Source organism: Marmota monax, unplaced genomic scaffold (assembly GCF_021218885.2).
Source record: "Marmota monax isolate L192 unplaced genomic scaffold, Marmota_monax_Labrador192_F-V1.1 WCK01_AAM20220418_F8-fsc00062, whole genome shotgun sequence".
In the NCBI taxonomy this organism is placed as follows: domain Eukaryota; kingdom Metazoa; phylum Chordata; class Mammalia; order Rodentia; family Sciuridae; genus Marmota; species Marmota monax.
Genome location: NW_026695221.1, coordinates 10,818,162 through 10,838,203, shown reverse-complemented (window position 1 = coordinate 10,838,203; position 20,042 = coordinate 10,818,162). Strand labels below are relative to the sequence as shown.

At 35.2% G+C, this 20,042-nt stretch overlaps 1 protein-coding gene across 19 annotated transcripts in view; it reads left to right on the top strand.

Annotated features, from left to right (window-relative positions):
• Ccdc15 (coiled-coil domain containing 15) overlaps positions 1 to 20,042 on the top strand; it is a 63,577-nt gene that overhangs the window by 20,251 nt on the left and 23,284 nt on the right. For 4 of the 19 annotated variants that reach the window (XR_009225759.1, XR_009225758.1, XM_046432704.2 and 1 more), the window contains exons 7-13: positions 98 to 868; positions 1,096 to 1,251; positions 1,752 to 1,865; positions 3,721 to 3,843; positions 4,285 to 4,407; positions 14,965 to 15,057; positions 16,675 to 16,778. Coding sequence is in view for 16 of the 19 variants with exons in the window: in XM_046432704.2 (XP_046288660.1) it covers positions 98 to 868; positions 1,096 to 1,251; positions 1,752 to 1,865; positions 3,721 to 3,843; positions 4,285 to 4,407; positions 14,965 to 15,057; positions 16,675 to 16,778 (1,484 nt within the window). In the remaining 3 variants the exon portion in view is untranslated. Of the gene's footprint in view, positions 1 to 97; positions 869 to 1,095; positions 1,252 to 1,751; positions 1,866 to 3,720; positions 3,844 to 4,284; positions 4,408 to 14,964; positions 15,058 to 15,386; positions 15,496 to 16,674; positions 16,779 to 20,042 lie in introns of those variants that run through there. The other 15 variants (XR_009225760.1, XM_046432707.2, XM_046432713.2 and 12 more) reach the window with 14 other exon arrangements.

Genomic DNA, 20,042 nt, shown 5'->3' with positions numbered 1-20,042 from the left:
TACTCTTGCCATTTTAAGATCATTTTAGGAATCTCATGGAAAACTAAGTGTTACTGTTTTATAACATTCTATATTTGTTGTTTATGTTCACTTTTAGAAAGTAAAATTCAAAAATCCATTATTTGTTGTCATAGAAGAGAAAGAACAAAAGCAGTCACATTTTCAGGGCCTTGAAGCCCAGGATTATCCTCTGGAAACCAAAGGTGATTTGATAGAAGTTCAGAGTATTGAGCCTGAAAAGAGTATTGAGCCAGATGTCCAGGCTGTTGATCTGGAGGTTCAAGCTATTGAGCCAGAATGCCAAGCCATTGAACCAGAAGTCCAGGCTTTTAAGACAGAAACTTGGAGTATTATGATAAAAGCCAGTAGCACTGAGATAGAAGATAGGAATATTGAGTTGAAAGCACAGGATTTTCTATCCGAAAACCAGGCCTTTCTGCCCAAATGTGAGGACCAAGATTCTCTACCCCAAAACCCCTATGTTCTCCCTAAAGACCAGAATATTCTACCCAAATATCAGGACCAGAATTTTCTGCATAAAGACCAGGATTTTCTCCCCAGAGACCAGGATATTCTACCCAAATGTCAGGACCAAGACTTTCTACCTGATAAAGACCAGGATTTTCTATCTAGAAACCAGCATGTGTTCCCTGAAGACCAGAATATTCTACACAAATATCAGGACCAAGATTTTCTACATGATGACCAGGATTTTCTATGTAGAGACCAGTGTGTTCTTCCCAAAGACCAGAATATTCTTCTCAAATGCCAGGACCAGGATTTTCTCCCTAAAGATCAGTACATTCTCCTCTCAGATGAGAATCTTCTATACAAATGTCAGGAGCAGGATTTTCCACTCAAAGATCAGGTAAAATGGAATGAAAAAGAGAGATAATAAGAATAAATAAGCTATTTAGAGTTTGGATTGGGATTTATAAGGATTATATTGCAACTGATTTGGAGGTCCATAGTTGGAGAATATACTTTCTTTCTTGTTTTTTTTCAAAGCTCCAGTGTTCATACTAAGCATTAAAATATTATCAGCATATTTTCCCTATCTGGACAATTTACTTTTTTATTTTTAATCTTCACTAGGAAAAGTATATCTGGCAGCCATCATTGGCTTTGACAGTTGAAAGATGGAAAAAGGAGTGGCCCACAAGAACAGAACCATATCTTTCACATAGGTTCCAAGGCCAGCCCTCTACTGGGGATCAGTCAGAGCAAAAGGAGGAAGAGGATCAACAGGAAGTAAATTACTTAGGGTTGTGGTTGGGCTTTTATGGAATAGAGTAGTTTTTTATTTTATTCTCTAAGATTCCTAGTCATATTCTGACCTCCGTGAAATCCAGAGTTCTCATTGAAGCATAAAATCTAAGTTAACCTGTCATTTTTAACTGATATTTTCTGTTTTTGTTGTTGTTTTTTTTTTGTTTGTTTTTTTAAGAAATCAAATTTGAAGCAGCCAGCATCACTTTTGATAGGTAGGCAAGGAAGAGAAGAGTTTCCTGTGGATGTTGTATATCAGGATCTTCTATGCAGTCATCATCAGTCCTCCATCAGGGCCAAGGTAGAATGGAGAAAAGGACAGAGACCAGCAGGAACTGAATGTTTAGGGATTAATTTGGAGCTTCAGATTTTATCCTCAGCTAAACTGTAGAACTGAAAAAAGCCTGGTTTTGGGTTTTATTTCATAATATTTCATATTACTCTTACTGGACAGTTTATAGTTTGTGTTTTTTCTCTTTTAGAAAGTACATTTTCTGGAGCCATTTTCTGATGAGGAAGGGAGAGAAGACTTTTCTCTGGTGGGTTATCAGTGTCTGCCTCCCCAAACCCAATTCCAGGACCTCATCAGAGAGCAGGTAGAACAAAATGAAAGAGAAAGAAAGAATTGGGAGATAAAGTAGCTGTTTGTTTTTTTTTTTTCCTGCTGTTCATTTAAAAAAAAATTTTTTTTTATTAGCTACACATGACATTACAATGATCTTGGCAATTCATACAAGTAACTGGGTTTTACAAATGCTGAACAACTGGTAACTTAAAATATAGAATCAGAGACTTTGGAGCTGTAAGGATATAATATCTTTGCTTCCTTCTTACATTAGTGGGATTATAGTTCTAAGTCCTATCAGAACAATACTTCTGCTTCAAGAAGGATAGGCGTAGAGTGTTAAAGCCCAAACAGTTTGGTTTCCGCTGGTTTCTTTTTTTCTTTTCTGCCTTGAAGCTAATGATAGAAAATACCTTTGTCTACACTGATCAAATCAGTTCTTTCATTCAAAAGATTAATACATCAGTTAGACTCTTAATTTATCAGGATTATTCTCTAACTCTTGCTGAATCCCACAGTATTATCACAAGTGTACTGCCCCTACATAAACAATGTCGGAAGAAGTAGCAGATCCTAAATTACTATAAAAGATTTGATGAATTTCTCAAGACTCTTTTTTTTCTGTGGTTTGGGATTAAGAATTAAAGTTTATAGAGTTGCATTAGAAGTGTAGCATCCTTATTCTTACCAAAACATAATTAGGATATTCTTACTTGATGCTGTTTTCTTAGAGTTCTCATGAAGCCTGAAGGATTATCACTAACATATCATTCTGTTTTAGATAATTTTTTTCTGTTTTTGTTGTTTCTTCAGAACATGTTTCTCAAGTAACCCACCTTTTAGGACAGAAGAGAGAGGGTAAGGGAGGAGTTGCCTCTGAGTATCATTAGTATGTTCCACCTAAGATCCAGGACCAAGCCTCCCCTGGAGAACAGGTGGAGCCGCATACAAAAAAAAGGGCTATCACTTTCTAAAAGAGAAGACCAGTTACTTAAGATTGGACTGAGGTTTAGCAAGCTAACTTGTGTGGGGGATACATAGACTTAAGGTCTCCAGAGTTAGGCTAAGAGTAAAATGTCTCTAGTTATTTCAAAATGTACCAGAATAATTCTTTTTTTAAAAATTTTTAGTTGTAAATGGACTATTTATTTATATGTGGTGCTGAGGATCGAACCCAGTGCCTCACACATGCAAGGCAAGCACTCTATCACTGAGCCACAACCCCAGTCCCAGAATAATTCTTAATTTGCTTTAAAATACTCCTAAAAAAAGCTGGAGAAGAGATAGATGAAAAAGCAAAATGTTACTGATTGTTAAAGTTGAGTGATGGGTACCTCATTTTTTTCCTTACTTTGGTGTTTTGAAAATTTTATGCTAAATACATGCACACATAGACCCCCTAACTGTTCTGTTATCCTTACTTAGTATCATACTCTGGGATTGTTACTGAAGTCTGTAATGTAACTAACCCTTGATTCTGTTTGGATAATCACTTTTTTCTTTGATTGTTCATTTAGAAAAAGTATATCAAATAACCTGCGTCTTTGGAGAAAATGGAGATTGGGAGAGGAATTGCTATTGGAGTCTCATCAGTATATTTTACCTAGTGATAGAGACCAAGCCTTTCAAGTAGTACGAAATACAGCGAGAGTAAATTGTTTAGATTTGGACTCAAGATTGACAGGGCAATGTATAATTGCTTCAAGGATTTAGTGTTAAGGTTGGTAATAATGGGCAAAGAATATAATGTACTCTTGTTCTTAGGTGTATCACACACGCCATTCTCATTGGTTTACTTTAGGCTTTTTCACTGAAGCTTTTACTTTTGCCACAGGCATGGTGCTCATCCTTGGGTAATTTATGTCAATGTTTATGTTGTCTTTTAGCACAGTAACTATGGGCAAGCATCACATGATATGACAGATGAGAAATGGAGAAGAGAGTTGCTTCCAGAGTACCACAGATATGGTTTACATAAAATCCAGGATCCTGGCTCTGCCAGAGATCAGGTAGAACACAGTACTGTAAAGAGTAAGCAGCAGAAAGCAAATTAGAGTTTTGTTTGGACTTGTCAGAGGTATATCACTAATGAAGATGATGATAGTGTTATTTTTTATTAATATTAGAAACATTATTATAAGTAACAGCTTGTATTCACAGAGCATTTATCATAGCCAAAATGGTTTTAGAAGTTTGTATGCATTATTCACAATGTCTCTGGGAGATAGATACTAAGATTATCCTTGTTCTATAGATGCGATGTAAGATTGCTTTGTGGATAGTTAAGACCCTTAAGAGCGCAAAGAAATATAATATCTACTTTTATGCCATAATATATGAGAACATTTTGAACTACTTAGATTACTTTAGGGCTATTCCTAAAGCCTACAGTACTATCACTATTATTATATCACTGCTCACATAATTTGATATGTATTATTATCTTTTAGAGCTTATACTTTAGGCAGCAGCCATCTGTTGGAACAGCTGAAAGATGCCGAGAGGACTTGCTTCTGAATCACCATCAGCATCTTCCACCCAAGCATCAGAGAGACACTTGCAGCAGACGACAGGTAGAGGAGACCATAGAGTATGAACTATGGAATTCAGGCACCATTATCCATACCTCCTAGGCTGGGATGATAAAGGTTGATAAAAAGGCAGATTTCTGTTTTATTTCATAGTGTACAAACCCAACCTTAAGATTATTTTAGAGCTTTTACTGAAATCTAGGAGATAGTTAGGAGCATTTTGTGCCTGTTTGGAAAAACTATATTTCATATTGATATTTATAAAAGTCCATTTCAGGTGGCCATTGTCTTCTTTGTTTGAAAAGGGAAGAAATGAGTAGTTTTTTGAGAGGGTTGCTGTCCAGCATTTCCACACAATGACCAGGTCTAGATCTCTGTCAGTAAGTTGGAAGAGCAAATATCATCAAGAAATAATCTTGTGAAGTTTGGGCTGGAACTTGTTAGGGTTATGTTGTCTAAGGTTTCAGAGTCTCAAATTAAGAATTCTAGTTATTCAAGTCTTTTACTCTTCTAGCGTTCTGCTAAGATTTCTTCATGACTTAACTGAAGTCTAGTTCATTCCAATTAAAATCTTACCACTCTGCATAATTTCTGTTTTGTGCTTTCATATTATTTTAAAAACAAAGGCTTCAGGTAACTAGCACTGTTAGGCCTAAAGAGGTACAGAGAAATTTCCTCTTGGCCTTTTAAGATAGCAAAAATGAAGCACAAGCCTGTAATCCTTACTGAAGCCTGAGGCAAAAGAATCACAACAAGTTTTAGGTCAGCCTGGGAAATTTGGCAAGACCCTGCCTCAAAATAAAAATAAAAAGGACTGGGAATGTAACTCTGGTGGAGTGCCCCTAGGTTCAATATCTAGTTATGCACCCCCCCCCAAAAAAAAAAGAAAAGAAAAAACAGAATGAAAAGAAAAGGCAGAAAGTAAAATTTGGGCTGAGGTTTCAGGACTGAATTGCTGCTCTTTTGTGACTTTTAGTTTGGGTTTATAAAGTTGGCCTAAAGGTATACTGTCATGTTTATTCAACATTGTCATTTATATAACCTGAACTGTGCCAGCGTCTTGTCTACCTATTATCTTTATATCCTTTGCATATATTTTTTTCCTTTGCCTGGATAGCCTTCCCTTTTTCCTTCACAAATCTGATCTCTTCCTGTCCTTCAGTTTCAGTTTAAAGGTACCTCCTTAGAAGAGGCTGGCCTGAACACCTTCTCAAAAATAGATTCCCTCTTCTTCTCTGTCTTTCCATTGTTTGTTTTCTTCTCAATGCAGAAAAACTTGTAATTATTTGTTTATTTATTTATATATGTTCTTATTGTCTAGATATTTTCCACTGGTCCATAGACTTCATGGAAGACGTGCCGCATCTTTTGTTTTTTTTTTTTAAACTGTTGTATAAATAGCATTTGGCATAGTGCTTGGTACCTAGTAGTAAATATGTTTCAACTGAATTAGCCAGTCAGTCAAATATTTGTTAATCATCATTAGGTGTTAGCCATTAGCTAAGTGCTAACTAGCAAAGATGCAGCTGGGAAGAAGACACAGCCAGCACTCAGATCTAAGACAATCTGAAGAAGAGAGACTGACACATAAGCAAATAGTTATGAGGCAACATAATAGTGATAGAGGATACATGCATAGAGTATTCACAAAACATGTGAGAGGGGTTCCAACTTGTGACCATTCAATTCATTGTACTGCTTTGATGGTCTGAACCTCCTCCTCTTGTCCTGCCATATAAGCCCTGAAAATTGCCAACTCTGGAACAGTCCTTCCCCTTTTGCATTCCCAAATAATCCAACGTTATTGGAGAATACATTTTAAGAGTGTAGATTAATATTGTGTTCATTCGTAGCGTTTTCCATAGCTGGATTCTCAGTACTGCTTAGCATTTTTCTTACTTCTTCCCTGCCAGCTTTCTTTCCAGCACCACATTGTCTATTCTAAACCTTAAACACTCCTGAAACTTCTGCTGCACTTTCATATTCTCAGACTTTCTAAAGAAAATAGAAGCATTCATATCATAAATGCTTCAACCATTTTCTTTCCTTCTTTCCTTCCCTCCTTCCTCCCTTCCTTTTCTTTTTTCTTTTCCTCCCTCCCTCCCTTACTTTCTTTTTTTCATTTCCATTATTACCTATTCTTAACCATCTCAAAGGAAGAATTGTCTCTTAAAATTCTTATCCTGGATTCTCTTGCTTTTATTCTTAGAGCCTTGCTCCATTAAGTGTCTGCTCCACTAAAAAAAAAAAAAAAAAGAAAAGAAAAAGAAAAAAGTTTTATAGACGGTGATTTTGAACATGTATAATTTCTTCATGACTCTTCCATTTTTTGCTTTTTTCTGGTGCTGAGAATCAAATTTGGAGCTACACAATTGCTAGGCAGCACTGTACTACTGAGCTAAATACACCTCCCACCCATAATTATTCTGTTTTTGATACAAATGTGATCATGTTATAAATAAAATTTTATGTGACCACTGCCAATTTCTTGAAAGAATAAACCCTGTTTACTATCCCCACTTAACTATCCACTGGTTTCTCACTTTACTATAATCTGACATCTATCCCCACCAATACTCTTGAACTGTTCTGTTTTTTTCCCTTGACTGTCCAACATTGCACAGGTGAGGGATTGGGTGTGTGAACTGTTCTTTACAAGGTTACCACAGGGTCTTCCTCATTAATAAAATGAGAATTTTCACTTTTTATGTTAGTGACTTCTCTATATTATTTGAAACTGTTGACTGCTTATTTCTTCTTGAAATGTTTCCTCCTTTCCTTTTTGTAACACCAGTCTCCAAATAAATTCTAGATATTCTTTCTTAGCCTTCTCTGCCTAAGTTTCTTTCTTGTTGGTGTTCTTTAGACTGTTTTGTTCTTCCCATCTCTTCTAACATTTTCTCTTTTTCAGTGATATTTTCTTTGGCTTCCGCTACTCCTTATTATGGTGATTTTGAAACCTGTCTTTTGGATAGATCTTTCTTTACAACTCTAGGCTTCCTGCTACCTGTTGCTTCTCTAAACACCACAAATTTGTCAAACTGAAGGTGTTCAAAACTGAACATATCACCTATTCCAAAGGAGTTTCTCTGCCCATTTAATCACACAAGCCAGAATCCTAGGCATTATCTTTACATCCTCTCTGCCTCAGCCTTAAGGTCCTGTGATTATACCAGGTTCTGGCAGTGTCTCATCTTAAACCTTTTTTTTCTTGCGGGGGAGGGTTGTACCAGGGATTGAACCCAGGGGTGCTTAACACTGAACCATATCCCCAGCCCTTTTTTATATTTTATTTAGAGACAGGGTCTTGCTGAGTTACTTAGTGCCTCACTTTTGCTGAGGCTGGCTTGAACTCTCAATCCTCCTGCCTCAGCCTCGAAAGCTGCTGGGATTACAGGAGTGTGCTACCACACTTGGCTGCAAAGTTGACTTTATTGGTTAATTATCTCGTAAATAAGGCATAGAGGAGTGAAGAAAAACAGAAATAGTGAAAAATAGACTAATTAGTGCTAAGAGCAAGTTAATCCATTTATTGGCTTTAGGTTTACAAATACCTGTTCGAGTCACTGCTTTAAATTCTTTTTGAGTATATAACCAACCATATATGAATTATTAGATCAGATAGGAATTGTTTTTAATTTTTTGAGGAATTACCATGCTGTTTTGCATCATGACTGTATCATTTTACATTTCCACTAGCATGTACAATGTTTTTTTTTTTTTATTTCTTTACATTTTCACAAACTTGTTATTTTCTGAGATTTTTTTCCTTTTCTCACATAATAGCCATCCCAACAGAAAAGTGATTTTTTTACTGTGATTTTGATTTGTGTTTTTCTAGTGGTTGGGAAAGTTGAACATCTTTTCAATGTTATTGGCTTTGTACATTTTCTTTAGAGAATTTCTATTCAAGTTCTTTGCTTACTTGCTTATTTATTCATTTTCCAGTACTGGGGATTTAACCCAGGTTATTATACCACTGAGCTACATCTCTATCCCTTTTTATTTTTTATTTTGAGACAGGGTCTGGCTTTGCCTAGGCTGGCCTAAACTTGTCATCTTCCTGCCTTAGCTCATGAGGGCCTACAGGTGTTTGCCACCATGCTCAGAGCCTTGTCTTATTTTTAAGTCAGGTTGGTTGGTTGTTGACATATAGGAGTTCTATATGTATTCTGGATATTAACCCTTTATGAGAAGTATGATTTACAAATATTTTCTCCCATTTCCTGTGTGGCCTTTTCACTCTGTTTTAATGTACAAAAGATTTCAATTTTAGTGTAACCCAGTTTATCTACTTTTTCTTTTGTTATCTGTGTTTTTGATGTCTTATTCAAGAAATTGCCAAATTCAATGTCATAAAACTTTTCTCCTGTGTTTCCTTTTGAGAATTTTATAGTTTCAGCTCTTATGTTTGTGTCTTTGATCTACTTTGAGCTAATTTTTGTATATGGTATATGATAAATACCTAACTTCGCTCTTTTGCACATGAATATCATTTTTCCCGATATCACTCTTAGTAGACTGTCTTTTCCCCCACTGAATGTTCTTGGCTTCCTTGTCTAGAACATTTGATCGTGTATGCCAGTGTTTATTTATGGACTTTCAATTCTATACCATTGGTTTGTCCATCTGTATCATATCAGTACCACCCTGTTTTTATTACTGTATCTTTGTAATAAGTTTGGAAATAAGAGGTTGTGGATTTGTAGCTTTCTTTTTCAAGATTATTTGGCTATTGGTAGACTGTTGAGATCCTGTATTAATTTGAGGAAGGATTTTCCAATTTACAAGAAAAAAAAAAAAATTGGAATTTTATTAGGGATTGCGTTAAATCTGTAGAGTGCTCAGAAAATTATATGCCATAATATGACATTTCAGGCCTCAGAAACAAGCCAAGCCCTGCAAAGCAAGTCTTTAATTTTTTCTGTCTCCAGTTTGCCCTTTCTGTTCCCCCAGGCAAACCATAGAAACTAGAATTTCTGTTCCCCAATGCAGGTCACAGAAACTAGAACTACCTTTCCCAAAAGCAAGCCAGAAAGCCTAAAATTATTACTCTAATCTTTGCCTGCCTTTCTGTCATTGAGCTGATGACCTCCCGTGTCTTACAGTAAAATCATAAGACTTCCATTTCAGAAGGGGTTCTGCCCTATACTTAGGAGAATGAAATCCTACACAGTGACCAGGAAGAATCTGAGCAGATAGGCCTTTCTGGGTTTCCCCACTCAGTCTGTTAATTTTAGGTCATATTCTTTGTCTAGTCATTTCGATACTTCATTGAACCTAAGCATAAAAATTGATGGTTCACCCTAGGTCTTTGAGTCTTCATTCTGAAGGTTCTTGTGCACATAAAACTTTGATTAAATAAATTTGTTATGCCATTCTCTTGTTAACCCATTTTTTTTTTTATAGAGGCATTGGCCATGATCCTATGACAGGTGAGAAAAGATATTACCACTTTCCTCCCATCATTTCCATATGACATCATAACAATAGTAGTAAGTCTTCTAATCTGTGAAAACAAGTCGTCTTCTTTAGCAATGTTTTCTAATTTTCAGTGTAAAAAGTCTTTTGGGGAGAACATGGGGTGCTCTATCACTGAGCTACACTTCTGGCCCTTTTCAGTTTTAGAGACAGGGTCTTGCTAATGTCTTGCAGAGGCTGGCCTCAAACTAGTGCTCCTCCTGCCTCAGCCCCCTGAGTAGAGATTTGCTGTTATTTTATTTTTTTTCTTTAAAGAACTGACTTCTGCTTGGAGGACTCATGAATGGGCTGACAAAAGGGCAAAGCTTTTGTTTTGTTTATAGCAAAATGTTGATGGTCTGAGACTCAGGGCCAGGTCCAAATCCAGGCTCCATCCCTTTCTTTGTAAAAATTATTTAACCTCCCATGCCTTTATTTCATCTACTGAGTGCTTGTAACAACACTGTAAATATGAAGGGCTATTGTGAGAATTGAATTATTTACTGACTGTGTGGCACAGAGTTAAATGATCATTATTTCTGTGTTCCCAGCCCTAGAACATCTTACCTTACTTGGTCTGTTGGTGGGGATTGAAAAAAATATTAGCTGAATGAATGAATGAATGATGAGAACAGTCCAGTAGAGAGAAATCTAAATGGACAAGTGTACATAATTAATACCAGGAGAGATTATAGATAATGTAGATGCTTGGGTCCTTACCTTGGCTTCTTGACTCCTTCTCTTCCTGGTCCTCTTCTACCTTACTCTGGAGTCTATTCTGTTTCTCTTGAGCTCCTCCTTCTCTGCTTAACCTCCTAATATCAGAATGTCCCAGAGATTAATTTCCTAAATTTTTTTTTCTCTTTAGTACTATTATAAATGTTCTTATCTTCTTAAATTTTGTTTTGGACCCTTCATTGTTACTGTATAGAAACAACTAATTTTTTAAATTTTTGTGGTACTGGGTATCAAATATAGGGTCTCACTTTACACTGAGCTAGATCCCTAACACCAATATAACTGATTTTTATGGTGATTTTGTAATCCTGCAACTTTGCTGAACTTGTGTACTACTTCTAACAGTTCTTTTGTGAAATCTTTAGGGCTTTTATAGGCACATTTTTATCAACCCCTAACCTTTTTGTCAAATGATTAATATACATAACTTTGTTTTATAGATATCTCTGTTTAAAGACACCTTTCTTAATACATACCGTTGATCCATTAAGTTTGATCTCAGCTAGTAGCACTATTACTCATGCCTGAATGCAGCTTATCTAACACACATTTTCTCTGTAAGCACATCAGAGCCTTTGTTGGGTGCTGTGAATTTAAACTACATCACAGCCTTTTGTGCTTAGGAATATTAGTATGTCAGCACTATTTCTGGGACCTTCTTAAAACAGTGGAATCACCCATAAAAAGCAAAAAATACAAAAAACATGGCACTAAGTAGAATGTAAAAAAGGATACTTGTGGCCTGGGCATGTAGCTCAGTGGTAGAGTGCTTACCTAGCATGGGCAAAGCCCCAGGTTTGATCCCTAGCAAAAACAAACAAGAAAAGACACATTTTTTTTTTACAATATGAAAACAGAATCTCCTATTGGACTTCAGTTGTCAACATGCTTGTTGGATTACTCAGATTTTCCTGGCTATTCATGTCTGCAAAGGTTTGCCTAGCATTCTGAGTACTGGTATTACATATAAATTTTAATGAATAGGAAAAGTTAGCAAATATGCAAAAAATGATGATTAACTGCAATTCATAAACCATACAACTGACCTATTTAAAGCATACAATTCAGTGTTTTTAGTATATCCACAGGGTTATGTAAATATCTCCACAATCAATTTGGGAACATTTTATATTTTATTTTATTTTTTTGATAGTGGGGATTGAACTAGGAGTGCTTTACCCCTGAGCTATATCCCCAGGTTTTTAAATTTTTTTTTTATTTTGAGAGAGGGTCCTAATAAGTTGCTGAGGCTGATTTCCAACTTGCAGTCCTCCTGCCTCATTCTCCTGAGTTGCTGGGACTACAGATGTGTAACTTGAGTTTTTATCATCTCCAGAGAGTCCAATTCCCAGTATCAGCTATTACAAGTTTCCCTTAGCCCCACCTCTAGCCCTCACAACTACTAAGCTATTCTTTTTCCATAAATTTCCTTAATCTGGTCATTCCATTTAAATGAGAACATGTAATATTTGGTCTTTTGTGACTGACTTCTTTCACTTAACATAATGTTTTCAAATTTCATTGATGTTATAGCACATAGCAAGACTTTATTCCTATTAATTGCTGAATAATTCCATTTTGTTTATATAGCACATTTTACTATTCATTCATTGATTACATTTGGCTTGTTTCTCTTATGAATAATGTTGCTGTGAACCATTTGCATACCTGTTTTTCTATGGACTTATGTTTCATTTTTCTTGAGTATATACTTAATAGTAGAATTGCTGGGGCAAATGATAATTCTGTGTTTATTAACCTTTTGAAGAACTAGCAAACTTATTTCCAAAGTGGCTGCAACATTTTTTGTTTCCATTAGCAGTGAATGAAGGTTCACATTTTTCTGCATCCTCACCAGCACTTGTTTATTTTTTTGTTTCTGGTTGCAGAGAACTGAACTCAGGAAGTCTTGCTGCCAGGCAAACACTCTACCACTGATTTATACCCCCAGTCCCCATATCTTCATTTAAAAACAAATTTTTATATATATATATATATTTATATTTATATATATATATATATAAAAATTTGTTAGACACAGTACCTTTATTTATTTTATTTTTTTGTGGTACTGAGGATCAAACCCAGTACCTTGCACATATTAGGTGAGCACTCTACCACTGAGCCACAACCCCAGCCCTCCATGTCTTCATTTTAAATTATTTTTCATTCATATGGGTGTGAAGTGCTGTCTCACTGTCCTTTCAGTTTACATCTTCCTGATGGCTAATGGCATTGAGCACCTTTTCATGTACTTATTGACCATTTGTATATTTTTGGAGTACTGTTATTAGATACTATATCCATTTTGTAATTGGGTTATTTGAGTTCTGATCATTGAGATATGAGAGTTTTAAAAAAATGTTTTATTAATGCATTATAACTATACATAATAGTGGGGCTAGTTTTCTCCATTTCTATCCCCAGTACCTTCCCTTTCCTTCCCACTTCCCTCCCTCAATTCCTCTTCCTCTACTCATCTCTTTCCTGCTTATTTTTTAATTGGCATATTATAATTATACATAAAAGTGGGATTCACTGTGATATATTTATACATGCATAATTTGGTTGGTTTCATTTCCCAGTGCCTCCCCTTTCCTGCCCCTCCATCTCTTTATTTTATTCTACACTCATGAGAGTTATTTTATTTTATTTTATTTTTGGTATTGGAGATTGAACTCGGGGGCACTCGACCACTGAGCCACATCCCCAACCCTATTTTATATTTTATTTAGAGACAGGGCCTCACTGACTTGCTTAGCATCTCACCATTGCTGAGGCTGGCTTTGAATTTGTGATCTTCCTGCCTCAGCCTCCTGAGTTGCTGGGATTACAGGCGTGTGCCACTGTGCCCAGTGAGAGTTCTTAATATGTTTCCTTTTTAGATTCAAGTTTTGCAATAAATTCCACCACTTTGTAGATTGTTTTTTCACTTTTTAAAATGGTTTCTTTATAGCACAAGTCTTTTTTAGGTCTAAGTTATTTACTTTGGCAGCTTATACTTTTGGTTTCATATCTAAGAAACCATAACTTAACCTGGGGTCTTGAATATGTACTTCTCTTTGTTTTTCTAAGAATTGTTTTAGGTGTTACATTTAGGTCTATGATTCTTCGAGTTAATTTTTGTATGTGGTATAAGGAAATGGTTCAACTTTATTTTTTGGCATTTGAATAACTGGTGTTTCAGCATCATAATTGAAACACATTTGTTTAAAAGACTGTTGTTCCCATTGAATTGTCTTGGCAGATTGTAAAAAATCAGTTGATTGTAAATATATGTGTTTACTTTTGAACTGTCAGTTGTATTCCATTGATCTGTGCCTATCCTTATGCCAGTGAAATCTGTCGTGATTACTGTGGCTTTGTAATGAGATGTTGGGAAGAGTCCTCCAGTTTTGTTCTTTTTCAAGAGTGTCTCAGCTGTTCTGGGTCCTTCACATTTTCATAGAAATTTTAGGATCACCTTGTGAATTTCTGCAAAGAAGGCAGCTGAAATTTTGGTGGAAATTATGTTAGATTTGTTGATCAGTTTAGGGAGTACTGCCATCTTAGAAATATTAAGTCTTCTAGTCTATGAATGTGGAATGTCTTTCCATTTATTTAGGTGTCTTTTTAATTTCTTTCAACAATGATTTGTATGTTTCAGAGTATAAATTTATATTTCCTTGTTAAATTTATACCTGTTGTAGTCTTTTTGATGGTATCGTCAAGAATGTGTCCTTAATTTTGTTTCCAGATTATTCATCACAAATATAGAAATTCAATAGATTTTTACATATTGATCTTTTACTCTCTAACCTTGCTGAAAGATAAATAACTTTTAAACTAAAGAGATAAAAATTTTAAACATTATTTCTAAAAGGTTAGAGATCACAGTTTGGCACATATAATGTCCAAGTAAGTATACTAACTTATAAAGTTTGGCTAGTAAATATGATGGGAAATTAGGCCCAGTGTTCTCCATGCCATCCCAATCAATTGATATGTTTCCAGACTCTTATTCTGAATTCAAGCTCATCAAGAGAGTTATGTAGATTGAATGTGATTATACATTTGAGATACTAAGGGATCTGGCTTTATACCTGGATTCAAGTCCAAGCATAATATGATAGTATGATTTCAAATGACCACTTTTAAAGAACTTCTATTCTGAACCTTTTGATTTGTTATTTGTTCATTCATGATTTTTATCTGAAGCCTTTTGTCTATTATTTTTCCCTTTTTCATTTTTTGGTTGGTTGGTTAATTCATTCTGAAACTATTTTCTTTCCATCCTTTTTGCTTTTACTCTTTTATAGCTGGAAGTTTGAGGAGAAAAGAATCAATAGATAAAAATATCAAAAGGGTTCATATGGCTAGCTTTTGGTAATTTTGTCACTGTGTGACTGGATTCTTTAACAGGTTTATAATGATTATCAGTCAGGACTAAACAATGAATTCCAAACTCCATTGGCATTTCAGTCTGGAGTAGATAAAGAGGAAGACAAGAAAGAGGTATGTAACGATGTTGCTTTTGAACATTATTATTTCTTCAGTGATGCTATATATGAAATTAGAAACAGTTTCTGTGTCTTAATAGAGCTAATACTACAATTCCAAAGAAGTTGCTTGAGTATGTCAAGCTTGTCTTTCAAGTTCCTAAGATTTAGGGTGCATTGATGTGAAGTCAAAGAGCTGATCCAAGTAAATTTCTCCAGCTCTTATATATTTGCCACTATAACTTATTTAAATGAACATTTTAAATTTATGATTTCCTTTTTTTTTTCCCCTTTCAACTTAAAGTTATTTTAAACTAATTGTTCTTAACCCTATCCTTGTACCAGAACCAGATATGGACCTTTTTTCCAAATCCTTATGCTTGTTGGGCATGGTGGCACGTGCCTGTGACCCCCAGCAGCTTGGGAGGCTGAGCGGGAGGATTGCAAGTTCAAGGTCAGCCTCAGCAGCTTAGTGAGACTCTGTTTCAAAAATAAAAAGGGCTGGGAATGTATCTCAGTGGTAAAGCACCCCTAGGTTCAATCTCCAGTAGCCCCGCCCCCCCCCAAAAAAAAATCATATGCCTGGATTTGTAGATATACAGAATGTAGATATGTAGTATGCAGAATCAGTATCTGAAAAGGTAGGGGTTTTTTTGTTTGTTGGTTTTGTTTTTAATGTGTTTTAAAAAAATACCAATGGTGGGGCTGGGGTTGTGGCTCAGTAGTAGAATGCTTGCCTCACACGCATGAGACACTGGGTTCTATCTTCAGCACTGCATAAATATAAATAAATAAAATAAAGATATTGAATCTATCTACAACTAAAAAAAACTTTTAAAAAAAATACCATTGGTGATTCTGATGCATCTTCAATTTGAGAATTGCTATTTAAACTTTATTTTTTCTTTCTTTCTTTTTCTTTTTTTTCCTTCCCTTTGGTACTGAGGATTGACCCCAGAAGCAGTCTCTTTCTGAGCTACATCTATTGCCCATTTTATTTTATTTCAAGACACAATCTTGCTAAGTTGCTTAGGATAGCCTCAAAATTTTAATCTTCCTGCCTCAGCCTTCCAAGTAGCTGGGATTATAGGCATGCTCCATCACGTCCAGCCTATTTAGACATTTAATAGTTGATACCAAAAAGTTGTACACTGCCCTACCATATGCATAGATATGCTTTAGCCATTTGAGTAGCCTGTGTCCTTAAAAGAGAATATATAAATTCAGAGCTATGAACAGATCCACACAGTATAGTAGCACTTACTTTACTAAACTTGTTCAATTTATGAGTGTGATACTCTGATGTACTTCAACCCTTGTATTCCCCTCTCTGCCATGTCACGCTGGGCTTAGAGTATGTTTTTGTGGTGTGATTCTAATTTTGAAAGGTTAAAGGAACCTTGTTCTGTTACAAAATAACTCCTACTTTCTTTCTGTTGCCCTGCTTTTATGGTACTTAGTACTTGGGAATATAGGGTAAATATGCTATCTATTAAATATATTAAATGTAATCATTTCATTAAATATTTCGTAAATATGGCTTATATTAAATATAATCATTTCATTAAGTACTATTAACAAGGGATTGTACTAGTGGCAAACGAAATTAGTGTTGCTATCAACTTCTTTTTAGCGTCAAAAGCAGTACCTGAGACACAGAAGACTTTTCATGGATATTGAGAGAGAACAAGTAAAAGAACAAAAAAGACAAAAGGAACAAAAGAAGAAAATTGAAAAGTAAGTTCTTTGATTTGATCCTCATTCTGAGTCTTAAATTACCTGTTAAGATGTTTTTGGAGACTATTTTAGAAATAATCAGGTATAGATTAGCGATGTACCTCAGTGGTGGAGCATGTGTTTAGCATATACAAGGTCCTAAATTCAATCCCCAGCAACATACCCCAAAGGAAAAAATAGAAAAAATTAGGCAATGATATTGCCTTCCGATTCATACTGGAAAACGACGATTTTTGATCTGGGTAGAGTACCTAAGATGGTTAACAGCTTTGCAGTTTTTGTTTGAGTTTTTGATAGATTTATTCTTTTAGAGCAATTTTAGCTCATAGCAAAATTGAACAGAAATAGAGTTCCCATATACCTTCTTTTTCCACACATGCACATCTTTCTGCACTAGTACAGTTTGTTACAATTGATGAACCTTTATCAACACATTATTATTATTACCTAAAGTCCATATTAGCATTAGGATTCACTCTTGGTTTTATATTTGATAAATATATAATGATTATGTCCATATACATCATACAGAGTAGTTTCCTCTGTGCTCTGCATGTTTCTCCCTGTCTTTCTCTTATATCCTAGCAACAACTTATCTCTCTACTGTCTCTGTGGTTTTGCCTTTTCCAAAATGTTATATCAGAATGTTATAATGGAATCATATAATATATATAAACATTTTCAGATTGGTTTTTCTACTTGGTAATATGTATTTAAGATTCTTCCATGCCTTTTTATGGCTTGCTAGCTCATTTCTTTTTAGCACTAAATAATGTCCCATTGTCTGGTTGTATCATAGTTCAGTTATCCATTCACCCACTAAAGAATATCTTGGTTGCTCCCAAGATTGTCAGTTAAGAATAAAGCGACTATAAACATCTATGTACAGGTTTTTCTGAGGCCATGTTTTCAGCTCATCTGGGCAAATTCCAGGGGGTATGATTGCTAGATCATATGGAAAGAGTATGTTTATGGAGAGAATGTGTTTTAGCTTTGTAAGAAACTGCCCAACTGTCTTCCAATGTGGCCCATTTTTGCATTCCCACCAGCAATGAAAGAGAGTTCCTGTTGCTCCACATCCTTGCCAGCATTTGGTATCATTAGTATTTGACTGTTCTAATAGGTGTAAGAATAGTGGTATCTCATTATTGTTTTAATTTTCACCTGCCTCAGGATCTATGACATGGAGCATCTTTTCATAGGCTTATTTGCTATCTGCATATCTGTGGTGATACATGTAAGGCCTTTTGCTTATTTTTGTTGTATGTATATATTTATTATGTATGTATTTATTATGTGGTACTGGAGATTGAACCCAGAGCTTTGTACATGCTAGTCAGTGCACTACCATCCACAACTCCCTCTTGCCTGTTTTTAAATTGTGTTATTCGTGTTCTTATTTTTGAGTCTTAAGTTCTTTATATATTTTGAATAATAGTTCTTTATCAGACAGATATTTTGAAAATATTTTCTCTCAGTCTGTGGCATGCCTTTTCATTCTCTTGACAATAAATATCTTTTGCAGAACAGAGGTTTTTAATTTAATGAAGTCCATCTTATAATTCTTTTTCATGGATTGTGCCTTAAGTGTTATCTTTAAAAAATCATTGCCATAACCCAAATCACCTAGATTTTCCTCATATATTAATTCTAGAAGTTTTATAGTTTTGCATATTACATTTGTCTATTCCTTTTGGGTTAATTTTTGTGAGAAGTGTAAGGTCTGTGTCTATAATTTTGTTTGTTTGCATATCTATGTCTGGTTGTTCCAGTACCATTTCAAAGATAAGTTGACTATGTTTACATGTTTCTATTTTATAAATCTTTTCTGTTCTATTCGTCTGTTTGACCATTCTTTTGCAATGCCAAATGTCTTGATTACTGTGACTGTGTAGTAAGTCTTTAATTCAGGTACTTTCAGTCCTCTTTGTTCTTCTCCTTTAATATTATGTTGGATCATTTGCCACTGGAGATCAACTTGAGAATCAGTTTGTCTGTTCTACAAATTGCTGGGATTTTTATTGAAATTGCATGAATCATCAGATCAAGTTGGGAAGAACTGACATCTTACCAATTTTTAGCCTTCCTATCAGGGATCATGAACTATCTCTCCATTTGTTTTCTTTGCTTGTGATTTCTTTCATCAGTTTTATAGGATTGTTCATATAGATCTGATACATATTTTATAGATTCATACCTAAGTTTTTCACTTTTTTGGGTACTAATATAAATGATATATTTTTTTAAATTCTGAATTTCACCTCCTCTTTTTGTATGTTAACCATGCTGTTATTGTGGGATTTTTTGTTTTATTTCTTTTTTTTTGTGGTGTTGGGGATTGAACCCCAGGGCTTTGTGCATGCAAGGCAAGCACTCTACCAACTGATGTATATCCCTAGCCTTCTTATTGTTAATTGTGTTTTTTAAGTCATTCTTTTGGAATTTCTAAGTGGCCATGTCATCTGTAAACAAAGACAGTTTTATTTCTTCCTTCCAAATCTGAATACCTTCTATATCCTTTTCTTGTCCGATTGTATTATCTGAGTCTTCAGCACAGTGTTGAAAAGGAATGATGAGGGGTGGCATCCTGTGTTGTTTATGATCCTAGCAGGAAAATTAATAGTTTCTCCCCACTAAGTGTGATGTTAGCTGTGAATTTTTTGTAGATGTTTTTTATTAAGGTGAAGAAATTCTTTTCCCTGGTTTCATTTTTGTTTTGTTTTGATGCTGGGGATTAAACTCAGAGGCTCACACATGCTAATCATGTTGATTATGCTTTATCACTGAGCTACATCCCTAGCCAGGTGTTTTGTATTATACAGATTTTTTGCTGAATTCCTCTCAGAACTCAACCCCAGTTGCCTTCATAGGACAACTTGACTTTGAAACAATGCATAAAAAGTTATAATAAAGCTGGGCATAGTGACACTGTCTATAATCCCATTGACTCTAGAGGCTGAGGCAGGAGGATTGCAAGTTTGAGGCCAGTCTTAGCAACATAGTGAGGCCCTAAGCAACTAAGTAAGACCTAAAGGGCTGCAAAGTAGTGGTAAAGTGCCCCTAGGTTCACAATCCCCAGTACTTCCTCTCCCAAAACAACATTATAATAAAATCTCATGGGTTGAATGTGAAGATTCATGTGGTCAGATGTCATTTACCTATTATGCATAAGAGATTAAGTAATTGCCAGTATGTGAAAATACTCCAAAGGTTGTGAAGTGCTTTAAAATATAAGACAATAATATTATTATATATAATATTTAA